Below are 25,304 nucleotides of genomic sequence, written 5' to 3'. Positions count from 1 at the left end.
GTATTATTGTTTCATGTATATATATGCAGCATAATTCATTTCAGCATTTAAGATCGATTCTAAATCGGATGTCAAAGAATAGTAAAAAAATAAAATATAATTATCCATCAAATAATCAAGTAGACATTCACACGTAAAAAAGCACATGCTTATGGAAAAAAAATATATTTCACAACAACTGCATTCGAAACTTTTTTACAGAGTACAATAGACGGATTCGCGTGACGTCGTTTGTTTATGTTTTTTGGCTACGCAATGCGCATGCGTAAATCACTGGAGTCAAAACAAAGTGGATCGCGGCCATTTTGGTTGCTGTTTTGGCTTGAAAACTGTGCTGGCTGGGCAAGAGAGAAAGAAAATATTTATATTTTTGGAGATTATATCGAAGATGCCTAGTACCTGTTGTGCTGTAGGATGTACGAATAGAAAAACTGAGGAAAGTAGCTTACATTTTTATCGAATTCCTCCACCTTCAAATCCTGAAAGAAGGCAGAAATGGATAGCAGCAGTTGGAAGAAAAGATTGGCACGAACTTCAAATCAACAATGCTAGGTTGTGTAGTGAACACTTTATTTCTGGCAAAAAATCTGAAAATAAACTTGATCCAGATTATATTCCAACACGATTCTTTCATTTGGAATCCAATGAAAGAACATTCCATCAGAAAAAAAAAAGATTTGAACGTATCTCTAAACGTCGCGAAGTTAAAGAATCCACTTCTTCTACTAGCAGCACACTCCAGAATGAGAATGAATTTATTGATGCTGTTGAACCTGATTTTGTTGATTTTAAAAATTTATTTGAACTAGAAAAAAGCAAGACCAATGACTTAGCTGCTCAACTGGAAAAGGTACGCAAAGAAATGAAAACAGTTCAAGCAGACGTGGATTCAAAGAAGAAACTCATCATTCAATGCCACAATGACTCAATTAGATTGACCCAAAATAATCGAAATTAGAAAAAGAAACTCAAGAAATTAAAATCTGAATCGTTTGGTTATGAAAGTATAAAGTCCAATCCAAAAAAACACCTCTTTTATACTGGCATTATAAGAGACATATTTCAATTGCTTTTCAAGCATTCGAAGTTACCTATAATTTCAAAAAAGTTGCAATCTGAAGATCACCTCCTACTGGTTTTGATGAAGTTGAGACTTGGTATCAAAAATAAAGATTTGGCATACAGGTTCAAAGTTGCTGAATCTGTGGTATCTAAAATCCTTCGCACATTGTTGCCTGTTTTTTCAAAGTTTATGTTGAACAATTTTTTTTCATGGCCTGAAAAAGAAGCTCTTCGGAAGAATTTACCTGAATGCTTTCGCAAAAAGTATACCAGATGTGTGTGTATTATCGACTGCACTGAGATTTTTACAGAACGTCCTTTGGGATTAAATGCAAGAGCACAAACATGGTCTAACTATAAAAATCACAACACCATAAAATATCTTGTTGCTTGCTCACCAACTGGAGCTGTCACTTTTATGTCTGGAGGATGGGGTGGTCGAGTTTCAGACAAGGAGATAACCGTAAAATGTGGGTTTCTTGATTTGATTGAACATGGGGACCAGGTTTTGGCTGATAGAGGTTTTACTGTTATGGAGGAAGTAGCTACAATGGGTGGTATATTAGAGATTCCTTCATTTACCAAGGGGAAATCACAGTTGTCAGGTGGAGAGGTTGACCACAGTCGTCAAATCGCCAATGTGCGTATTCACATTGAAAGAGTTATAGGGAGAATGAGAAAATTTAATATCTTGAATACGCTCATACCGCTAACTCAAGTTGATCTACTGGATGATATTATGGTTTGTGTAGCTGGATTGGTTAATGTGAGTCCAAAAATAGTGGCATAATAATTTTAGTATCTTCTTTTGTGAAAGTAGTCAAGATTTTCCATAAGCATTTCATTGGTATTTGTTTATTTGATAGTTTTTTTTTTTTTAAGTTTCATGTCACACAAGAGATTCAGATTTACTTAGAGAAAAACAAATGTTTCTACATAATAAAGAATAACACAATTTTCTTTTACATGCAACTCGATTAGTGTCCTTATTTCAATATTAAAGAATATTACATATTGATAATATGGCATGGATAATCACAAAAGTCTACTTTTATATTTAATAAAACGTATATACAGTAATTTAAATATGTAAACATGGTCAGAGCTTTTCCTAAGAATATCACCAAAATCTACTCTCCTTCATTTACTTTGTTTATTTTTGGTAATCTTTTTGCCTTTTGGTCCTACACAATCAGGACAAAACCATTGTTTATTTACTTGAGGTGTCCTGAGTACGTTGACACATGCATAGTGAAACCATGTAATTTTACATTCAGCATTATCACAAGCGATCATTGGCTTAAAACAGGGACGTTTGCAATAACAATACAGCTTTTGAGACTCATCGTTTGCTTGGTCATTTTTACGTGATACTAGCTCTGGAAGTATAATTTTGAAAAACACGCTGTCAATTTTTGCTTTTAGTGATTCACAAAATAATTCATTTTTATCAACACATATTGATATAAAATTTTTTTTGGACCAAACAAAAAAGTAGCAATAATTCCTTTCTGTCACCAACATTTGGAGTTGCATTTGAAAGTAATATTCATGGGTTTCCTTCATTTTGTCATAATTTGTTATTGGACAGTTTTTATGGGTCTTATAGTTTTCTAAGCCATGCTGAAAATTGAAGGGACATTTGATTTCTAGTAGCCCTTTTCCATGGCATTTACAAAACGTGAGGCCATCAGGACTTGCTCCAATATGGTGATATTTTTCATTGATATGAAGACCAGTAATATCCACTGTAAAATTTTCATGCTTAGTTTTCATCATTTCATTAAAACTTTTGAAGGCTTTTGGCTCTGATTCTTTACCATATTTCATTGATGGAGTTGAAATATTTTCATTGTATTGCATGATAGATTTTATTGTTGAAATTGCTGGTTTTTGAATATTACATGTATATGCTTTCTTGCAGTTGGATGAAGTGATTCTTCCAGCACGATAAAGCATCCATTTATTTGATTGGCTTTGGTCTTTAGTTATTTTAGTTAAATTATCATATTGTTTTTGATCTGTTTGTCCTTTGTAATTTTTGTAAAGTTTATCACAAACTTGTGAAATCTTTTGTTCACTGTAGTTCACACTACATGGGTCAAAAAAGCTGGTTAACAGTTCAGGCACAGTATTTTCTTCAGTTTCATATGCAGTATCTGTATCTTCACCTGAACTAGGGTCATCACGAAGTTTGAGACTGATACATGTTAGAACTGCTGCATTAGGAGTTATTTGCTTTAGTTCTTTTAATATTGTAATTTGGGAGTCATGACAAAATTTAACAGGATCTGCACGACTAAATCCTTCAAGAGTTCCTTTGAATGGGCTGGCAATTTTAGGTAATTTCTCGTTCTTCTTGGGACGTTTAAAATTGATTTTATGTAAGGGTGCAGGATGGGCACGCTTTCTTGCCTTGTTCCATTCACACAGCTTACTAGTACAAGCATCCTCTTTGTTGAGCTCAAGCTGAGTGCATGCTTGCAATTTGAATAGTAATGCCCCAGTGTGACTGCAAGCTGAACCGAGCCTGAAAGTATAAAAATTTTTACTTCTTATTTGTTAGGATATATATGTATGATATAATACCTTACTCTGATTAATTAGTTTTAATTTTTATGTTTTTAAACATTCTATTTAATAGTGAAAGAAATGAGCAATATGAGCAATACAAATCATTTTTTATCTTATGTTTCTTACCCCGACATACAAGTACAATTGGCACTTAATATCCATCCACTTTTGTGTATGCAAACCCAAACTTCATAGAGAACTTCTTTCTGGCCTTGTCGTTGACTGGGTAAAACTTTAGTTTTGACAAAAGAAAAATTTTGGTGTTCAATCTTGTGAATATAAACTTGATGTACGTGTCCCGAAACAAAAAAGTTGTACGATTCAAGGGATTTGTAAGCTTTCATTTTGTCTTTTGTGAATTCACTTGGCGTTTCAATGAGATAGTTCCAAATATCAGGGTAACAAACATCAGGCAGCTGTTTAACATCAGTGGTCTAGTTACCCTCCTCTATGTTGAAAGGGTCTTCTAAAAGAACCTCATTTTCGAGTGTCAATTTTTTTTTATAATGCAAACGATCTTCTTCTAAGATTAGTGTTTTAAAATACGGGGATTCTTCTTTCCATATTTCAACCATCTTCAATCACACTCTAATCCAAAAGGCGGGAATTTTCTTCTTTTTTTTGCTTCTCGAAACATAGTTGTTGTTTTTTTGAAAAACGTGAGCATTTTTTAGATGGAGCTAAACTGCAAGTTTTGCTCATGTTAATTGTGGTGACAGAATTACATTTCTTTAGTATTGTGGTTAATATACATTAGGTTTACCTTAGTCATTAAACATGTCATGTAGAGCCTGACACAGTGGGGGTGGTTTCTACCTATAGACCTAATCTTAAAGATTGCCAGGGTTATTAGTCTCACTTGCCTGTAAAGGAACTGGACCCTACCCAGGTCTTGATTATTAATGGTTGCATATAAGAACCCAACATCCCACACTGCACAAGTTCTTCAGATGTACCTTACAGCTTACAGTGGGGAAGCCAAATCTATCTATCTAGCCATTATCCTTCTATGTATATACTGGATTATATTGCACAAGGAGGCATTAGATAAAAAGCTTTGGATATTTCATCAGAAGAGACATTGCATGTAGCCAGGTCAGTTCTTTTCATATTATTTACTATCTATTAATGTTAAGAGAGTTAAGGCAATGTCACTTTTAAACTATAGAAGGCAAAGGGCATGTCTCTTGCAACTGTGGGCCCCAGCATAGGGTTAATAGCACACTTCTTTCTGAGAAATCTGGTTAGCAGAGAAGGTATTATGGAATAGAAAGCTTAGTTATCCAATTAGTTATGCACTTCTAGTAGCCATTATGGATTTTATGCAAGATCAATTTGAAGCCTGTGGTTTTAATTCATCATCCTTTTACATTTGTTAATACTAAGTAATAGTAGTTAGGGGCTACAAAGGCCAACATTGTGAGTCGTGGTAGGTAGGATTATCTAACAGATCCTTACTTAACAGGAAAACCTATCTGTTGTTGTGGCTCATTTAGCTTTATTTCTAGATTCACACACATATATACATTCCCTCCTTTAAGTTGCCTAGCTTCCCTGTTTACATACTGTTGTTAACATCCTAAAACCTGTTCGAAATTCCTAGAACAACAGTGTCAGAACGACTACACATAGCTGTTTTATTATGAATTCCTTTACCAGGTGGTAATGCAAATAAAAAATTTTCTATATGCGAAGCTCCAATTCTTATACATGTTTATTTTATGAGCATGACATTTATAAGCATCCCTAGGCTTAAATTTAGTCATTTTAAGCATATATAAGCGTTATGCGAAGCCGAAGAAAACATTCTTTTTATGTTTTGTTTCGTTAGCAGTTTTTCTTTATTCTTTATATCTGCATTAACCAGTATGTCTTAAGATTTAAATTGTAATTAATGGTGCTGAACACAATTAGACTATTTTGGGCCTGATCATGTTTTTCATAAGCCTCTGTAAGCCCCATTTTAGCATTTCAATTGCTTATATAAAAATTTATAAAGATACTTGGGAAACATGTAAGAAACATTACCAGGCTGAATTGTCAAAAAGTGATGTTTTTTATAAGGTTATCATGTGTTCTAATAATTAATTGATTAATATATATATGCTCTGTATGAGATTAACAATACTTCCAGCTCGTTTCAACTCTGTCTCGATTCTCTGTTTCCAAAAAGATAGGAATGATAAACTAGACCTGATCAAAATTGCCAACTCATTTGTTCAATCACACAACAACTGGAAGCGAGTATTTGGAAAATTTACAAAGGACTGGCATTATCTTTTTTTTTTGCTTCCATGTTAATATTGCTTATTTTGAAAATATATCTTACATACAATATGGCGTTTCTATATATAATCCTGCATTGGTGAAGGCTTTCAAGCGCAATATTTCAGAATTTGAACTATGTTTTAGCCAATCTAGGGGGCCGAAAGTTTAAAAATTTTCTTAGCCTGTTGGCCTCAACCATGGTTGGCCTCCTTTAACACTGAAGAATTTAATAATTTAATTTAGCCGGGCCTGTTAAGGAACACAAAAGAGACAATTCTCACAAAAATGAAACTTCAAGCAAACAATCCTTTTAACTAAATAGCTTATAATATCAATCAGAGTATCTGCAAAAAAAAAAAAAAAAAAAAAAAGAGATGTTCCCATTATGATGGGTTCTTAAGTCGAAAAGCCTCTTAGGAGTTTAGCTCCCAAGATGATTTCATCTAAACACTTATTAGGGTAACATTAACAAACATCCGACGTTGAATGCAATTTTGTGTCGGATTGGCTACTCTTGTGCCTAGGTACATGACTTTTTGTCAATTTAGAACAATTATAACCTTATTGGCTGATCCCTAGATGCTGAGCGATTGGTGGTATAAAACGACAGGCTTTCCTTGTAATTCTTCTTCAAAATTAAGGAAATGCATATTAACTTTATCATGCTTTTGCTATGACTTCATAATAAATACAAATTCTGTTTTGCAATCATTACACAATTTTGTTACAATCATATAAATTAGATCACTGAGTGTTTGGAAATCAGGAAATAAATTGTTAAAAACGATTCTAGATGCAAAGTAAGTGAAGGTATAAAAATGGTCAGGCTTTCCATTTACAGGAATTCTATTTGGGAACACCCATAGTGACAAGAGGGTTCTTTAAAAGAAAAAGAAATGTATATTAAACATTTTATCATGTTGGCATTCCACCTTTGCTGTTACAAAAATTGTTAGATTAGGTCACTCTTGTGCTTTGACTGTGACGTTTATTGCATTATAAAAATAATAACTACTGATTAATCTCACATTTTTTTTTAATTCATATACATGTACAGCTTCAGGAAAAGTATTTAGGAAAGAGAAAGAATCTCTATTTTGCCTTTGTAGATTTAGAGAAAGCTTTTGATAGAGTGCCACGTAAAGTTATTTGGTGGGCTATGAGAAAATTAGGTGTGGATGAGTGGCTAGTTACGATGGTTCAGTCTATGTACAGCAATGCTAGAAGTCGTGTCAGGATTAACGATTCACTTAGTGATGAATTTAATGTAAATGTTGGTGTACATCAGGGTTCTGTACTTAGTCCTTTGTTGTTTATTCTAGTCTTAGAAGCACTGTCGATGGAGTTCAGAATAGGTTGCCCATGGGAGTTATTGTATGCAGATGATATGGTTCTCATAGCAGAGTCGATGGAAGAATTAGTTGAAAAGTTTGAGAAGTGGAAGAAAGGACTAGAAGAGAAAGGGCTGAAGGTAAACACAGCAAAGTCTAAAGTCATGATAAGTAGCATTGCAGCCAAGTGTGACCTTGTAGTTGGAAAGTGGCCTTGTGGAGTTTGCAGGAAAGGGGTTGGTAGTAACTCAATTTTTTGTCAGACTTGCAAGCATTGGGTACATAAGAAGTGCAGTAGTATTAGTGGAAGGTTAAGAGCTGGCATACAGTTTGTATGCAAGCGTTGCAAAGGTGAGATTATAGAGAATGAAGTGTTTCCAGCTTTAATGATGTACAACAGTGGCTCGTTAGAGATAGTTAAGAACTTCTGTTACTTAGGTGATATGTTGGGCAGTGAAGGGGGTGTTGGAAGAAGTGTTACTTGCAGGATAGGTTCTGCTTGGAAAAAGTTTAGAGAGTTACTTCCTTTATTGACTAGCAGAGTCCTGTCAATTGAGGTAAAAGGTAGGTTGTATGAGGCCTGTGTAAGAAGTGTTATGTTGTACGGTAGTGAGACATGGGCAGTGAAGCAGGAAGATCTTGACCGTTTAGAAAGGAATGATATGAGAATGGTTAGGTGGATGTGTAATGCCAGTCTGAGAGACAGAAAGAGTTCAGATGAGCTAAGAAGCAGGCTAAGTCTCTGTAGAATTAAAGATGTTATCCAGATAAGAAGATTGAATTGGCTGGGGCACTTGGAAAGAATGGAGGAGGATAATTGGGTAAGAAAGTGTAGAGACTTGATAGTTCCTGGGGCAAAGCCCAGAGGCAGACCGAGAAAGACTTGGCAGGAGGTTATAAGGACAGACTTGATAGAGAGGAAGTTGAGTTTAGATCTAACACAGTCTAGATCAGATTGGAAGAGGGTCATTAATATACCCCGTCCAACCCATGCTAGCATGGAAAACGGACGTTAAGCCGAGAATGATGATGATGATGATGACATGTTCTGAGCTACTCTTATGTCATCTTCAGTCTAAATATTTACATAAAGCTTGTAGTGTATATAAGTACAAGGATTAACAGAAGCTAAATTTACAAACAATTTTATGAAAGTATTGGTTTTCGTACATACAAAGGGTTCTGCTGTCGATTGTCAACACCTTTATTTCCACTTCAGGAATTAGGTTTAAAATCTTTGAGTACCTCCCTTGTGTCAATGGTCAAATAAAAACCATGAGAGTTTGTCTTGCTGGAGTCCAATATGAGAGCGTTATTATGGTTATAACACAATGCCAAACATGAATAAACTATGCATTTTACACGTTTTTTTTTATAAGAAACCAGTCTATAAGAAACCTTAGGCTTGGAAAGTCAAAAATTTTAAGAAACCTTTAAATATTTGAGCAGGATGAGATAATCTTCAACATTAAGAAACTTATTTTCATATAACAGACAAAAGGGTGGACAGAATAAAAAGAGTTTCTCATAAAGTAGAATAAGAACACCAGTAATTAGCATGTACCTGACGCTCAAAACATGTTGATGCACCTGACCCTCAGGGCATCTCTAGTGCAGTTATCATGTGAATAAGAAACATGTGCCTGACGCTCAGGGCATGATGAAGCATCTGAAGATCAGGGCATCTCTCATACACCTGACGCTCAGGGTATGAATGAGAAACCAGTTATTATTGTGTTATCACAAACTAGTTTTTGAAATTTTAAACTCCAGGCTCAACCGACTGCTTAGCAGGAGGCTTGCGTAACATACATGTACTTTGCCTACCAATTACTCCAGCTCATCTATCTGAGATCTTGTTGTTTTAGAGGGATAGTCAATTTCCTAACTATGATAAAACTATGTTGCATTACTTAGTATCAGTGACATTTCCAGCCATTTTTAAGTACATCTCTCCTACCAAACACAAATGGAATCCTCTCACACACTTATCACCACATGATTTTAGTTCATAGGACAATAACATTCTTAACATTCATATCAAGTTAAAAAATTTCATTTGGAGTCTGTAAGATCTGGTTAACCAGGATGTGACTGTTATCGCAGATATATTCACTTAATTACAATGTTTTAGAAAACTGGTATAATAATATTGCCAATGATTAATAAGATCACTAGGCTATGGAATGTGAGGCTTCTTTAGTGTGTTCAGTGTAATTTGTTGACATATTTAAATTGTCTTAATATTATTTAACGTTAACAGTTTCTTTATTCAAAATTAATTTTTTTTATGACTGCATTGTGTAATATCAGCTGTGAGTGTTGGTGCAATAAGTGTGGCAGTGTCAGTCAATTACATATGTGAATTTATTATTGTGTTATTACATTGCATCACGTCATATTGGAGAATTATGCAATAGTGTGTTTCTTCTTATTGTTCCTTTTTACAATATGGGGGAATTTGGGTGTGTTGGGCCTCCTTCGTCAGCCGTTTAGGCAAGTAATGTTATGATAAAAGTCATTGTAGAATAAGAACACAAGTAATTAGGACATGTCGATGCGCCTGACGCTCAGGGCATCTCTAGTGTAGTCATCATGTGAATAAGAAACATGCGCCTGACGCTCAGGGCATGATGAAGCCCCTGACGCTCAGGGCATCTCTCATACACCTGACGCTCAGGGTATGAATAAAAACACCAGTAATTAGCGTGTGCCTGACGCTCAGGACATGTCGATGCACCTGACGCTCAGGGCATCTCTAGTGTAGTCATCATGTGAATAAGAAACATGCGCCTGACGCTCAGGGCATGATGAAGTCCCTGACGCTCAGGGCATCTCTCATACACCTGACGCTCAGGGTATGAATAAAAACACCATAATTAGCATGTACCTGACGCTCAGGACATGTCGATGCACCTGACGCTCAGGGCATCTCTAGTGTAGTCATTATGTGAATAAGAAACATGCGCCTGACGCTCAGGGCATGATGAAGCCCCTGACGCTCAGGGCATCTCTCATACACCTGACGCTCAGGGTATGGAAGAGAACACCATAATTAGCATGTGCCTGACGCTCAGGACATGTCGATGCATCTGACGCTCAGTGCATCTCATCTGTCTCATGCACCTGACGCTCAGGGCATGAAAACGCCTATAACGCATAACCTGACGCTCAGGTTATGCATTATATATTTGTGCATATGACGGAGCACGAAGGAGGCACCTTCATTCCTACCCATTCCCCAAAAATTTTATAAATAGTCTACGCATACTGAATGTGTTGTATCTACTCATTCCAACAGAAATACATTGTTTCTATCAATTTGTGTTATCATTCTGGAACCCAAAGCAATTAAATGGAGCTAAACTGCAAGTTTTGCTCATGTTAGGGATCGTCTCAAAATGTTCGTATGTTTTTTTCGTATAATTATACGAACGCTACGAAGTACTTCGTTTCGTGAAACGAATGTCATACGAAGTGCTTCGTTTAAAATAAAAAATGTAAACGAAGTTTATACGAACTTTGTTAATATATGATACGAACTTAAACGAAGTTTTTTTACCGTACAAAATGAAATGATACGAACCTTGAACAAAGTAAATTGCTATACGATCTTGAAACGAACTTCAAAAGTACCAGCGTGATTGCGCATAATAACGAAACCAGAAACAAAAGAATTAAACGATTTTTTTTTAAAGACGAAAAGAAATGATACGCACTTTAAACGAAACCAGAAATAAAAAAAGTAAAATATACGAGGTTGACTTCTTTGAAAAGACTAGTAAAATTGCATATTCATAGGTTCAATCTGCACGATCTACGGCGATCTTTTCGCTTTATACGATCCCGTTTTCATGATTTTAAACGATCTGCGGCGATCTTTTCGCTTTATACGATCCAGTTTTCATGATTTTTAAACGATCTACGGCGATCTTTTCGCTTTATACGATCCTGTTTTCATGATTTTTAAACGATCTACGGCGATCTTTTCGGTTTCTACGATCCCGTTTTCATGATTTTTAAACGATCTACCGCGATCTCTTAGCTTTTACGATCCCGTTTTCATGATTTTTAAACGATTTACGGCGTTCTTTTCGTTTTCTACGATCCCGTTTTCATGATTTTTAAACGATCTACCGCGATCTCTTAGCTTTTACGATCCCGTTTTCATGATTTTTAAACGATCTGCGGCGATCTTTTCGCTTTATACGCTCCAGTTTTCATGATTTTTAAACGATCTACGGCGATCTTTTCGCTTTATACGATCCTGTTTTCATGATTTTTAAACGATCTACGGCGATCTTTTCGCTTTATGCGATCCTGTTTTCATGATTTTTAAACGATCTACGGCGATCTTTTCGGTTTCTACGATCCCGTTTTCATGATTTTTAAACGATTTACGGCGATTCTTTCGCTTTCTATGATCCCGTTTTCATGAATTTTAAACGTTCCACAGTGATCTTTTCGCTTTCTACGATCCTGTTTTCATGATTTTTAAACGATCTACAGAGATGTTTTTGCTTTCTACGATGCCGTGGAGACGATCCTTAAAGACCTTAGATAATAAATCCAATTAGAATAAACGAAGTTCGTATAACGAAACGAACTTTATAATTGTTGAAAAAATTTCAATATAAAACTATAGATAATAGTCCAATTATAATAAACGAACTTCGTAGAAGCAAATTTTTATACGAACTTCTTTAAAAATGATACGAACTACATACGAACTTTATTTTAAATGATACGAACTTTATACGAACTTGTAATTTTGATGATACGAAAAAGTTCGTATTAAAAATAAAATGATACGAAAGATTTAATAAATCGATACGAAGTTTTTTATACGAATTATACGAACTACGTACGAACATTATGAGACGATCCCTTAATTGTGGTGACAGAATTACAGTTCTTTAGTATTGTGGTTAATATACATTAGGTTTACCTTAGTCATTAAACATGTCATGTAGAGCCTGACACAGTGGGGGTGGTTTCTACCTATAGACCTAATCTTAAAGATTGCCAGGGTTATTAGTCTCACTTGCCTGTAAAGGAACTGGACCCTACCCAGGTCTTGATTATTAATGGTTGCATATAAGAACCCAACATCCCACACTGCACAAGTTCTTCAGATGTACCTTACAGCTTACAGTTACCCACCCTCCCACCCTTTTATAGATTGATTTTTTTCACCTATTTCTTTTTTTTTATTTTATGTCATCAACACGCCTACTAATGGTGGATGAGATACCAATTCAATCATCGTGGTGCAATGGACTCGAGTCGAAATGGAAATATCATGAACCTCTCCAATGCAACTAAAGACAACCACATCACAACTGTTATGTGAGCACGCAGCACAACATAACCAGACAAATTGCTTCTGCCTCAAGGTTTCCCTGACATTTCTTTTGGCTCATGTTATGTCAGGGTTTTAGTCCAGAGGTAGAAACAACAAGTCTGTAGGGAGCCTCTAATTTAATTGGTGGGTGTGTTGGGCCTCCTTCGTCAGCCGTTTAGGCAAGTAATGTAATGATAAAAGTCATTGTAGAATAAGAACACAAGTAATTAGCATGTGCCTGACGCTCAGGACATGTCGATGCACCTGACGCTCAGGGCATCTCTAGTGTAGTCATCATGTGAATAAGAAACATGCGCCTGACGCTCAGGGCATGATGAAGTCCCTGACGCTCAGGGCATCTCTCATACACCTGACGCTCAGGGTATGAATAAAAACACCAGTAATTAGCATGTACCTGACGCTCAGGACATGTCGATGCACCTGACGCTCAGGGCATCTCTAGTGTAGTCATTATGTGAATAAGAAACATGCGCCTGACGCTCAGGGCATGATGAAGCCCCTGACGCTCAGGGCATCTCTCATACACCTGACGCTCAGGGTATGGAAGAGAACACCATAATTAGCATGTGCCTGACGCTCAGGACATGTCGATGCATCTGACGCTCAGTGCATCTCATCTGTCTCATGCACCTGACGCTCAGGGCATGAAAACGCCTATAACGCATAACCTGACGCTCAGGTTATGCATTATATATTTGTGCATATGACGGAGCACGAAGGAGGCACCTTCATTCCTACCCATTCCCCAAAAATTTTATAAATAGTCTACGCATACTGAATGTGTTGTATCTACTCATTCCAACAGAAATACATTGTTTCTATCAATTTGTGTTATTATTCTGGAACCCAAAGCAATTAAACTCACGTGCACATTCAACTTTGAAGTGGAAAATGATTGGTTCCTAGAAAAAAAAAATCGCAATCATGTTTGACTCGATACCCCACACCTTTTCGTTGCAACCAATCAAAAGATACTATAAAGAGAAAATGATATTGTTATACGTAGCCATAATGATTGTTTTTATATTTTTCTGAAACCTTCGTCTTTACAATCCAGTTGAAAAAAAACAGAATCAAAACATTAGATTTATTATAGAAGATACAAGTCAGAGGGAAAACAAGCTTGTTATTTATTTCAGTATATCTGAGAACAAGGAAGAAGCAATTATTTATGCATTTCACAGCAAATCGCGGTTTGTTTTGACTCCTGTCCGGGTTGAGGCCTGGTAATGACAACAATGTGACGTCACACAGAAATAGGTCTATAGCTTTCTTGTCATTTTAGTCTAAAATTTAGAAAAACTACAGCAATGTTCAAGCTTTGTTTTTTAACCTAGCCACCTTCAGTCAGGGAAAACAGCAAATTAGGTTACGTAACCTAATAATTAGGCTATCATCTCCTAATTAACCCAAGCTGATAGACTAATTAGGATATGAAATCATATTTTTAACTTTTGAAAAAAAATATGTACATTCGCGCCATATTACTTGCTGTTTTGATTCTTACCAATGCTGCGCATAACTCATCAAAAATTCAACGAAAACTAACGACAGGTCGACAAAATATTTAATTCCTGCAAGAATGACCTAATTAGGATACCAAATAGCCTAAATAAGGATGTCAAACGAAATGTGGTTTTCAAAATGGTGGTTGCGGAGAGACAATGTTTGGCTGGGAAAGAATCTCCTAGCTAGGCCATCATAAGCTAATTAGACTATACACAAAATATTTTAACGATTTTGGTCAATATCTTTTAAATTTGGCTGCACAAAAAAAGAGTGAAATAAAGATGCGGATAGCGCGTTAACGGTGATTTTTTGGTTTTAAAAAATTTTCATAGCCTAATAAGGATAGCATAGCCAAGTTAGGTTAGGATTTCCTCTCCTAATTTGGCGAATAGCCTTATTAGTTTATGATATCCTAATTTGCTATTTGATCCCTAACTGGTGTAAAGTCTAGCTAAAACCTGTTCCTTCTTTTTTCTAACCTAAAAATGTGCAACAAAATGGTTTGGATCTTAATTTGAATGTTAATTGCGCTTTATACAGACACACAAACAACAGCAAATAGCAACAATACCACACAAAAAAAATTCACAACAGCCAGGCTTTATATGTTTTGTAACGAATCTTGACCGCCATCTTTGTCTCTCAATGTAGTGAATATCAGGATTCCTCAAAACTACATAAGGTCCATCTATCTATTATATTGAATATCAGGATTCCTCGAAATGAGTATAAACATGCTGTGGCGCGCGCCGGGGTTCATGATGGGGCCGTCAATATTCTCCCGTCACATTATAGTTGTAAAGTTACACTTTTTAGGAAGATGCTTTATCCAAAATGCGATTCCGTGGTTTTAAATTTAAATTATTATTAGAATTACGTCAAGATGTCGATGTAGCAGTTAGAAATCTCGAGATAAAATCATTATCATTTCTCTCTGTTTATCAAAAAGATAAATCATTCGGAGTTGCTGGTGAGTTTTAAGTTATAATAAAAAAGATTGATCTTTTGACCAAGAGAAACAAAAAGCAGTAGTCTTCTTTAAAAAAGAAAATCTTTGTGTGTGTTAACAACTTAATTTTTTGGATATTAATTTAAAATATCACAAGATTCTCTTCGAAGATATCAAGAACAAGGAGTCACCCCAACAAATCCTTTGGTCCGGAACTCCTTTTGTGATTGTTGGAAAAAAACCTTTTTGGTACGAAGTTCTGTCCCGGCTGATAACTACACGGTTTTTTTGGGTGACGAAAACAACTATCCGTCATGTCTTGCTTGGATTGGCGTAAAACCTTGTTGCCCTGTAGCACATCCGTCATTAGTGGCAATGTCGCAGATGTATCCTGGAAATCTTTATCGTCGCGATACACTTTATCTCCTTTTTTCATCTTGGATCATGAAGTTGTTAGCAAGGAGGTTACTTTAGAAGATAACCAAATGTAGAACGATTTTATAGACATTAATGATGTCGAAACCGAGTCCGTTTTAATAGATTCTGTTCCTAAAATATGTTTCCCAAATAGGTTTAAGGCCTCGTGTTGCAGAGAAATTTAAACCAAATCAAGAGCTTGTCATTCATAGTGTATGATAATGATGCACTAGACCATCTTCATGAAACCTTGACTCAGGCTTTAAATGATCTATCATTTCATGCTCCCAAGGAAGACAATTTGGTTGTGGAAAGACCAAAAGTTATAGGATCAACATATTTAAGTAAAAAATTCCAACCTCTCCCAAAACCAAAACCAAAAAAATCGGCGTTTTCGGGAAGAGTCGGTTTGGCTGATGAAAAAAAAAGTTTTCATCCATAATCAACATTGTCTCTAAAAAAGAAGAAAATCATGCGACGTCTGTAGTTGAAGAGTTCCCTGAATACGATCCATCTGTCATTTATGATGTACCAACGGAGCAGGAGCAGTTTAATGACACTGCTGCTCAATTACCAATAAAATCTGGGTAAATCGGGGATCTGGGTAATAAGTGCGTCTAAAGGAAGCCATATTTAATGCAGAAGTATTTTAAAAAAGAGTTAATTTTAAAATTTTAAACCACGGAATGGTATTTTGGATAAAGCATCTTCCCACTTTTTAAGGCTAAAATACACGGTAAGTTTAAACAGACTGTTTAGTTGTAAGAAAAAACTTATAAGTTTCGTTGCAAGTAATACACCTACACGTTAAGTTAAAATGTATAAGTTTTTTTAAAAAACTCTCTTTTCACAATGAATACCAAAGAAAAACATGTAAATATTCCGTTGCAGGTATACAGCAGCAGCAGGGTAAAAAACGTGGGCTAGCGAAATCTAGCTCAATCGATATTCCGGACCGGAATTGGGTCTGGGAATTTTTTGAGTTCATGGAAGAGAAGTGTTTCTTACTTTGGAAGAGAAGTGTTTCGAACGGAAGAGAAGATTTCAGAGGAAAGAAGAGAAGTGTTTTGACTAAGAAGAGAAGTGTTTTTATTAAGAAGAGAAGTGAGCCATCATAGGGGCCATCGTAGTTATGATTAGAAATAAAAAAAAAATATGCTCAAATCTTCAGTTTAAACAATAACTCATTAATCATTCTGTTAATTTCAATAGAAAAAACTTAGCAAAAGATGAACATGTCCAACTTTTTAAAAAGAATTATAAAACCGAAAAAAGTTGTACATCTTCGCTGTTTACACGGTAGTTTTTTTTATCTTACATTTAAACGGTTCGTTTAAACTTAAAGCCTGTGTCACACTTATGAAGCAGATGCAGAAGCAAGTGAAGTAAGCATGCGCAGTTAGTGTGAAGCAAGAAGTGAAGCAAGTGAAGCTAGCGTGAAGCATGAAGCAAACGTTGAAGCAAGAATATCAAAAACATTTGATATTCTTGCTTCATTGTCGCATCTGCTTCATGCTTGCTTCATGATTTTTGTAGTGTGAGCAGGTAATGCAAGGTGCGCAAGTGAAGCAAATGATAAAAAACAAAAACAAAAAAACAGAACTTATCATAATAACAAATATGGCAGATGAAAAACTTGCCGAAGTTGTCAGGAAATGTATAATTTTGTATGATAAATCCGATAAAGACCCCAAAGATAAAAACAAAAGACTCCGAGCTTGATAATGAATTGTTAAAGATAATTGTTCAGCAGGAGAAATAGCTTTTCTAAATCGAGTATCATTCTTTGCTATCGATGGACCAAAAACATTTAAGAGGTACTGGAAAAACTCAGGCGACCTTCGAAGATACCTGCAAAAAGTTATTATATAAAACAAATTCTTTCCACAAACTTATGCTAAAAAATTATATAAAATTCTAACTTGAAATAAGTTTCTCTGTCCCCAAGCAACACTTCTTGAACCAGCGTATGGTAAACACCACGTTGTTCACGATGCTTAAAAATTTTGCGAACCCATACTTTTCTTGAAATATTTAGAGTTTTTTCTCGTCGCTTGCGCCGTCGTTTTTTCAACAACAAATATCCCAAAATCATAATTAAATACTCCTCTTCACCATGTTTAACAAAAGATTGCAAGTGATCTTCTTGCGCTAGTGTAAGCTACTTGCTTTACCTCTTGCTTCACACTAACTGCACATGCTTACTTCACTTGCTTCTGCATCTGCTTCATAAGTGTGACACAGGCTTTACCGTGTATTTTAGCCTTTAGACGAATATAAATAAACTTCAACAAGTCAACCTTATTTCCAGCGGTATCAAGTACAAGAAGCCCTGGGTATGAGGTTGGATACAAGTAATTATGTAAGTAAGTTGAAAATTTATTACAGTGAGCGGGATTCGACCTGAACACATACAGCTTTTTGGATAGCGTAGTACTTAAAGGGAAACTAAGGTCAAAAATTTTTTTTTTCATAAAAACGTTTATTATACTATTTAAAAGATACCTTAATTTTTTTTCAAAAAAATGTATTTTTATGAGGATTTTAAAGTAAAAAGGTTATTTTTACATCTCCGTTAGAGTACATAAAAAACTCTACGATGGAGAGCAATGACGTATGATCCGCGAGTGAGGTTCGCCTGTTTTGATGTATGAAGACATAAAAGATGAATTTTACTTCTTAACTTTAATTGCACATTTTGTCTTTACTACTCACCATGCCAAGTTCCCTGGCATATGGATGTTCGCAAACCACTGGTTGATTAAAATTGAGTATACTTGAAAAAAATAAAAAAGTAAAACGATTTTCTAAGTAGACTTGATTTGTTTGTTATACACTCTTTTTTTATAAGAACAAGGAAATTTGGCTTTAGCCTGAAGTGTTCCTTATTTATTCACTCGTTCAGCCTCATTGTTCTTATAAAAAAGTGTATACGTAAACTAAAATTACAGATTTTACAAATCTACAAAAGCTTTGAATCCTGTATATTTTCCATCTTTTTCTGGGAAACTTTCACGAATTTTTTTTCACAAAGCATGCCGGTATAACAACTCCACATCCTTTTCCCAGTGTTTCACAGTAATGCACCCAAGCTGTATATTATCTGTATGCTGAAAAGCGTAGTTGTCTAAAAAGAATATAATATGTTTTGTTATTGTGAAACCTAGGCCTTACAAAATGTTGTATATATATTCTTAAACATTCTTTGACTCAACCTCGTCCCCAGGGCATCTTGTATCTTTTCTGACCCTGGGACGGCGATTCCCAGGGTCAGAAAAGATACAAGATGCCCTAGGGACGAGGTTGTCTTTGACTCACATTCAGTAAACGAACTTTTATGTATATAAAGAACGCATTTTTTTCTTCGCATGTGAAGTAATTTTTTATATTTGTTTTAGAAAGGTAGTATAATAAGCTAACTTGTTTTGAAAAGATTTTAAATCCTTGAAATTATTTGATATCTGCGATGTCTAATGGTTGCTGTCTCTAATACGGTGCGATTTAAACAAAGAATATTAAAATCTTTATGCAAGGTAATACATGCATTCTCTTCCAGCTTTTCTTCCAGTAAAGTTGTAAACTCCAAACAACACTTGCATTCTTCAACAGTCATTAACTCGTGTATATCATATTTTTTACACTTACACCATTGTAAGTTTTCTAACCTGCTTGAGTCTAAATCTTCATCCTCGTCGTCTGATATATAATTTGCAGTTTTTGATGAACGAATGTTTTTCAACTGACTTTCAGTATATTCAGGTTCGTTATCATAACACCCTTTGCAAATACTTTCATCTGTTTCAGAACTATATACTTCGCTATGTTCACTAGCACAACTACTTTCTTCGCTGCCATCCACGACTAAGTGATTTTGAGTCTCGCATCTCATACGTCATAATTCTGTATGGTTCACGAGGAACTGTGAATGGAGTACACGGCTAATTTCAGAAAACCGTAGAACTTTAATGGGTAAAACAGCCTAAATAATGAAAATTAAGAGTTAATTTTTTTTCAATGGTTTATTTAGATGTTATACAACGTTCTTAAATGGACTCACTGACAAGGTTATAAAAAAGAGACAAATCAAGGTTTCCCTTTAGACTACTTTGATAATTTTCTGTTGAATTACTGAAATAGTAAAATTGTAAATATGCTAGAAGAGTTGCAGCATTGAAGTCATTTCAGACAGGTATGTGAACCTTGACAATACAATATAATTTTGTGTTCAATACACTCTCCTGAGGTTGTACACTCTCCATACAAGAAGTTATGAACAGAAAATTGTTAATGTGTGGTCACTTTTCTTTACTGAAAGGAGTTCGAAATCGAAAACAAATACGTGTACTTAGGCTATCTAAAAAATCGTTTAATATAGGTTTACACCAGAGTTTTTGATGGTTTTTAATTCTACCCCCAGGGCCCCTTTCTCTTTTTTATAAAAACAAGAAAGGATACTTCTAAATTGTTAGACAAACTAACTGTATGATAGTTTAGAAAGATTGGGACAGCCTTTTTTAACAGCATTCTTTTTTATTGTTCCACAGACCCTAGATTCGAAGTTGTAAAAATTGCTTTATTTTGAAGTACTACTACTATTAAATATGCAGATCATCTCGTTCCCAGACTTCTTTAAGAAGTATTATTGATTTTCGCCATCGAAGGCGGAATCTTTAAAATCGCCTGAGGGGATTAGAGAGAAAGAGAGATAGATAGATAGAGACAGCGCAGCTAGGCTGGACGCCCGAAACTTATTCAGGCTAAAGCCTAAATCCTCGTTTTGACAATTGTTTTTCTGAGAACGAGGCTAGAATGACTTTTAAGCCAATAAGAATTCTACCAGTGCAAAATTGTTTTATTATTCAATGAACAATACTTTATTTCAAAGTTTATATGCTATCGAAAGTTAAATCTCGTGCAGTGTAGCATAATAAAGATCGTCTTATAATGCGTCATCTTTGATGGTATTAACGTTTCCCTTTAATAATTACGTCATTTCCTTCTGTACAATTTTGCAAGCACGTGGACTAAAGCTATAATCAGAGAACTAATTAATTATTTATGAATTTTCATTTAAAGAGGAATTGGTGAGACTGAATATTCTTGGTGAAAGATAATGTATTAGCTAGAAAATCGTGACAAGTGTGTTATAAAAAAAAAAAATAAGAATATGTAGTCTGAAAATAACCTTTCGTAACTGATTATGTAAAAAAATATGCTGCCACCTTTAAAGATATTTTCCAAGTGTTTTTCAGAGAAAAAGAGAAAATAGATAAATTTTCAGCCTTGCCGTTGTTCTTATTTTGTTTTTATTGTTCATCAATTTTAAGGATTATTATTTTTCTTTTAAAATTGTTCTTATAGACAAATGAAGTTTATGTAAGTTAAGTTAGCTATGATTTACAGTTAATTATCAAAAATTGAATTTTAAAATTTTAGAATATTCAATGATTTTGTTCACCCAATTTACTCAGTCCTCTTCAAAGTTCCGTACTTTTTCAGATTATTGTTAATGGCGAAAATCTTTAAGAAGCAGGGCTCCTTGTCTTACCTTAAAAAGCTCTGGAACAGGAGAACTTATAAACTTGATACTTGCGCTTGATACTATGCTCAAAATATTACTTTTTTTCAGCAACTTCGTCCCCAGGACTGGGAAGGATTTTGAAGTTACTGTAACATTATTTTGCGCATTTTAAATGCGCACTATCGAAAACTTGATCTGTGTTTACAATTCTTAAAAATTCAGGAATTACTTGAGAATGCTTCATTAATTTCGATATTTTGTTCAAAGAGACTTTTCACGAAAGTCCTGCAAGATGGGATGTTGTATGTATTATGTATTTGCTATAGTTCAATTTTATTTTATGATAAGTTGTACACGATGTTTTTATAAAAACTATATTCTGTCTTTCATATGACTAGTAAGAATTTTTTTTAGGGTCTGTATTTCTTACATTTAAGTGGGTGGTTTATAATTCTACGTTCTGTAATAGAGGTAGGGAGTGAGTGAGTGGAAATAGTAAATTGGTAATTGATAAATTCTCCGAAATTTGGTGTTGTTTTCTCCTATGGCTTTGTTACACGTTTGTTTTAGAGAGAAAAAACGAAGCGACTGTTCAACCTTGTTCTCAGTGTTATTTCCTTACATTGGGACCCGTTATTACGGAGCAGGCAAATTTATCAACAAAAGCAAAATAATGGTTGATTGCCCACATGGGACATGCACTTATTAAATATGCATATTTTTTTTGAAATATTTTATTGTCAAAATTATTAAACTTTGTTGGTCGTAGCAAGTCGTCTTGTCCGAGAGTTGCTCTTTTTGTTTCTCGTGTGTGTAACACGGACATTAGATTAAAGAATCCCTGGAAACGAGCTTGATTATAAAACATTGTTTCTTTCCATTTTGCTGACGTAGACAAAACTAAGGTTAAGAAAGCTTCTTCTTCTTCTAATCTAACTAGAATAAAAATAGAAAGAAAAAAGGAAAATTTTGCTTAATTAAAAGCAAGTTTATAATCTCAAACAGCCCAGTAACAAATTCCAGGTATTAAAATTTTTGTTTTGAATCGGAACGCTGTCAACCTATAGCTTTGAGTTTAAAATTTAGAAATTGAGACTGATTTGTTCTATTGTTACATCCATGGAAATCACACTCCAAATCTTCTTTAGAACATAAAAATGAAATGCTTGTTAAAAACTTTAAGCATGGTTGTCTTTCTGAGCTCGGTGCAGTGTAGTGTTACCGTTACAGGAATTAAAGGTAGGATTAATTACGATGAAAAAGCTCCAGATCGTATGCCAACAAACTCATGCTTAGTAAAGAGACTAATACATTCAATAGATGGAAAACAAGACGTGCGTGAAACAAAGGTGGAAGAAAAGCCGTCTAAGTTTATCGATGATACTTATGAATTTAATTTTACAAAACCAGATATGGTGGAATCAAAGGAATACTATCTCGTACAAATTGTGTTAAATGTTGGATGGTGCTCAAAGGATGGAAAGACAAACAAGTCAAAGGATTTCACATCTGGTAGTGCAGACCGTAATCGGGTAATTCTTAATGGGAAAGTAGAAGATGCGAAAATTGTGGGACCAAAAGTTAAATTAAGACCAGGTATTGTCAGTTTCATCATGATATTCTTCTTAAGTTTGCAAGTTTTGGTTGTGGATCTGGGGGAAATACAATAAACTTGCTAAACTTTTATGAAGGGATGTCTTCCCTGAATAATAATCCTTCCCGACCAAAAACTTTCCCCGGCACGTATGATAAGTATCCCAAGGTAATTGGGGTAACAGAGTTTTTTATTATCTTTAGACTGGACTGTAACAGGTTTTTTTAAGTAATTTCTAGTGAGAAAGCGAATTTTTATTGTTTTTATTGTTAATAATAAAGTTACAGCATTGTTGCTCAATAACATAATTACTTTGAGTGGACCTAAGATTGCGCCTTGATGGGTCGGTGGAAGTTGACATAGAAATCTTTTAGATTTCCTGCTTAAAGATAGTCAAAGCCTGTTTCTCTGTACTTACTACTCATTGCTAAAGGTCTAGATTTTTTAAAACGAGTCAATTAGTCTATTGTCAATAATATTTTATCGAAACCAAGTTCATTAAAAATGACTGTAGCTGTGTTTTCAACTATAGCATCAGAACCAGAACCAGATCCTACTAAACCAACAACAACAAAAATTACTAAAAACACAACTAATAAACCTGGCAGGAAAACAACGGAATCGAGTGGATCAGCTATTGTTAATGTTTATTGTCCACGTCAGTGCCCTACACCATGCCCCTCTTATGGTTGCCCTGCTGGTTGCTGTGTGCAGCAAGCACCAATTGTTCCTCCCCCACCTCCCCCACCCCCTCTTCCTCCGCCTCCCCCACCAGCGCCTCCTCCACCTGTACCATTATTTCCACCCCCACCGCCGTCATGTCCCCCAGCGTGTACACCAAACGTTTACGACACCTTTCAATGCTATCGTGGATGCACCATTATTCAGCCATGCGACTACCCAAACTGTCCTCCTACTTGCTCTCCGCAGTGTGCTCAAACATGCAGTCCAGCCTGCAACACTCAATGTTGCAATAATCGACCTGCTCATTTTGGATAAAACAGACGTGGTGAAGATAGAATGGTATAGTGTCATGTCAAGCTTTATGTAAATAGATTATATAATTTCCTCAAACTTTTAAACTTTCAGTATCTACACTATATATCTCAATTTTGTATTATTGTAAAAAAGACAGTTTATAACTGTCATAAAAACTAAAAAAAAACAACGAAATATAGCTGAATATAAAATCTCAATAATTGTGCAATTCCTTTTCCAAGTCAACGTTTACTTGTCGTCAACGTTTACTTGTCGTCACCGTTCATTTGTCGCCAACGTTGACTTGTCGTCAATGTTGACTTTTCGTTAACGTTATTTGACGTCAATGTTTACTTGTCGTCAACGTTTACTTGTCGTCAACGTTTACTTGTTGTCAAGGTGCTATACAACTATTTTCGCTGTCGATGTTGAACTTTCACGGGAAATTAAAATATTAGGTGAGATTTTTTGCTGTTTGGGGTAAAAAGAGGACGCAGGAACCTGTACCTTTTTAAAAAAAGAACGAACTTGACGAAAAGCTACTTCTTGAGAAGAGCATTACGTCTAAAATGGCGCATGGCTATGAACGAACAACCGGAAACAGATTTGAAAAATTATTTACCTGTACTACGCGCTCAACCGGAAGTTAATCACAATTAATTTCGAAAAAAAAATTCTGGCAAAATGTTTTTGTTATGGTCAAGAAGCGTACAACAAGTTAAAATGATGAGTAATTTTAACAGGATGGCTAGTTTTGAGATGAAATGGTAACAAAAGGCTAAAGCCTGCGTTTTTATTGCGGGCAGGAAGATTGTTACGCTCGAAATGCCATATCCCTGCCACATACAATATACCTTAACCTTTTCCGCAGGGATCTTTTTCTCTTTCTGACAGTCTCGGACGGTGAAAAGAATAAATGTTCCTCAAAACTCTAAAAGAATAATAAAATAATTAAGATAAAGTGAGATACTCAGTTGGTCAGAGATGAAAATATGAGCATGTATCGGGCATAAAAAATATTACAATCTATAATCCTTCTGAAACATTTCGATGGGCAATGAAGAAATCTTTTAAAACAAGAATGTTGACAGGAAGAAATGACCTGTTTAATATGGCATTAATGGCCTGACTAAAGAAATTTATAAGGGATGACAAATACATAACCTTGTTTCCAGGGCTAGGTATTTTTATATTGTGGGGAAGAACCTCCCGTCAGAATTAGGCTTGTGACATTTGGAATTTACCAAGTTAGTTAAAAAGTTATATTAAAAGTAAAAACTAATATTATCCTTGCGATTAAGGACCTAGTATCCTAGTGAAAACTTGTCCCGGGGACAAAGTTGACGAATAAAAATCAACTTGAACCCCAACGTTTACATTAGCAGGTGCAATCAAGATATCATTATTATTATAACCCTCAATTTTAAGGCCGTTTTAATGTAAGAAGAATGAGACTTGCGAGCTGTTACAAACGGGTTTGGTAGGAGGTCTAGCGATCGTATTTTGTAGGTACCACGAGCGTGGTGTGACAGGTATTAGATCACATGTATACAAGGACGCCAAACAGTGCCAAATAATCCCTGGACTAGATGCGAACATGTTGTATCCTAGCACACTGATGTATGACTTCCTTTGCAAGATTACTGAGCAATCTTGGTTTTTGGTTTTGCCCAAGTTGACATTGAAGTGCTCGCGGAGTTGTATGATAAACTCTCCGAGATGACGCCTCTGTTTGT

At 35.3% G+C, this 25,304-nt stretch overlaps 3 protein-coding genes across 3 annotated transcripts; 2 read left to right on the top strand and 1 right to left on the bottom strand.

Moving 5' to 3' along the window:
- The first annotated feature begins 327 nt into the window (after nt 1-327).
- On the top strand, nt 328-2,043 carry LOC130621320 (uncharacterized). Its single transcript, XM_057436618.1, has 3 exons — nt 328-850; nt 959-1,828; nt 1,945-2,043. The coding sequence occupies exons 1-3, from the start codon at nt 389-391 to the stop codon at nt 2,041-2,043; spliced, it is 1,431 nt and encodes a 476-aa protein (XP_057292601.1). The 5' UTR covers nt 328-388.
- LOC130622591 (uncharacterized) lies at nt 1,503-7,016 on the bottom strand. The gene is made up of 2 exons (XM_057438066.1): nt 3,763-7,016; nt 1,503-3,592 (listed from the first exon to the last, which is right to left on the bottom strand). The coding sequence occupies exons 1-2, from the start codon at nt 3,978-3,980 to the stop codon at nt 2,203-2,205; spliced, it is 1,608 nt and encodes a 535-aa protein (XP_057294049.1). The 5' UTR covers nt 3,981-7,016; the 3' UTR covers nt 1,503-2,202.
- A 14,393-nt stretch (nt 7,017-21,409) lies between these two features.
- Nucleotides 21,410-23,747, top strand: LOC130622130 (uncharacterized). The gene is made up of 2 exons (XM_057437534.1): nt 21,410-22,592; nt 23,123-23,747. Exons 1-2 carry the CDS (start codon nt 22,154-22,156, stop codon nt 23,587-23,589), a joined length of 906 nt encoding a protein of 301 aa, XP_057293517.1. The 5' UTR covers nt 21,410-22,153; the 3' UTR covers nt 23,590-23,747.
- Nucleotides 23,748-25,304: the final 1,557 nt, after the last annotated feature.

Source organism: Hydractinia symbiolongicarpus, chromosome 12 (assembly GCF_029227915.1).
Source record: "Hydractinia symbiolongicarpus strain clone_291-10 chromosome 12, HSymV2.1, whole genome shotgun sequence".
Taxonomy (NCBI): Eukaryota; Metazoa; Cnidaria; class Hydrozoa; order Anthoathecata; family Hydractiniidae; genus Hydractinia; species Hydractinia symbiolongicarpus.
Note: the sequence above shows the minus strand (reverse complement) of the source record. Positions and strands in the feature narration are given on the sequence as shown.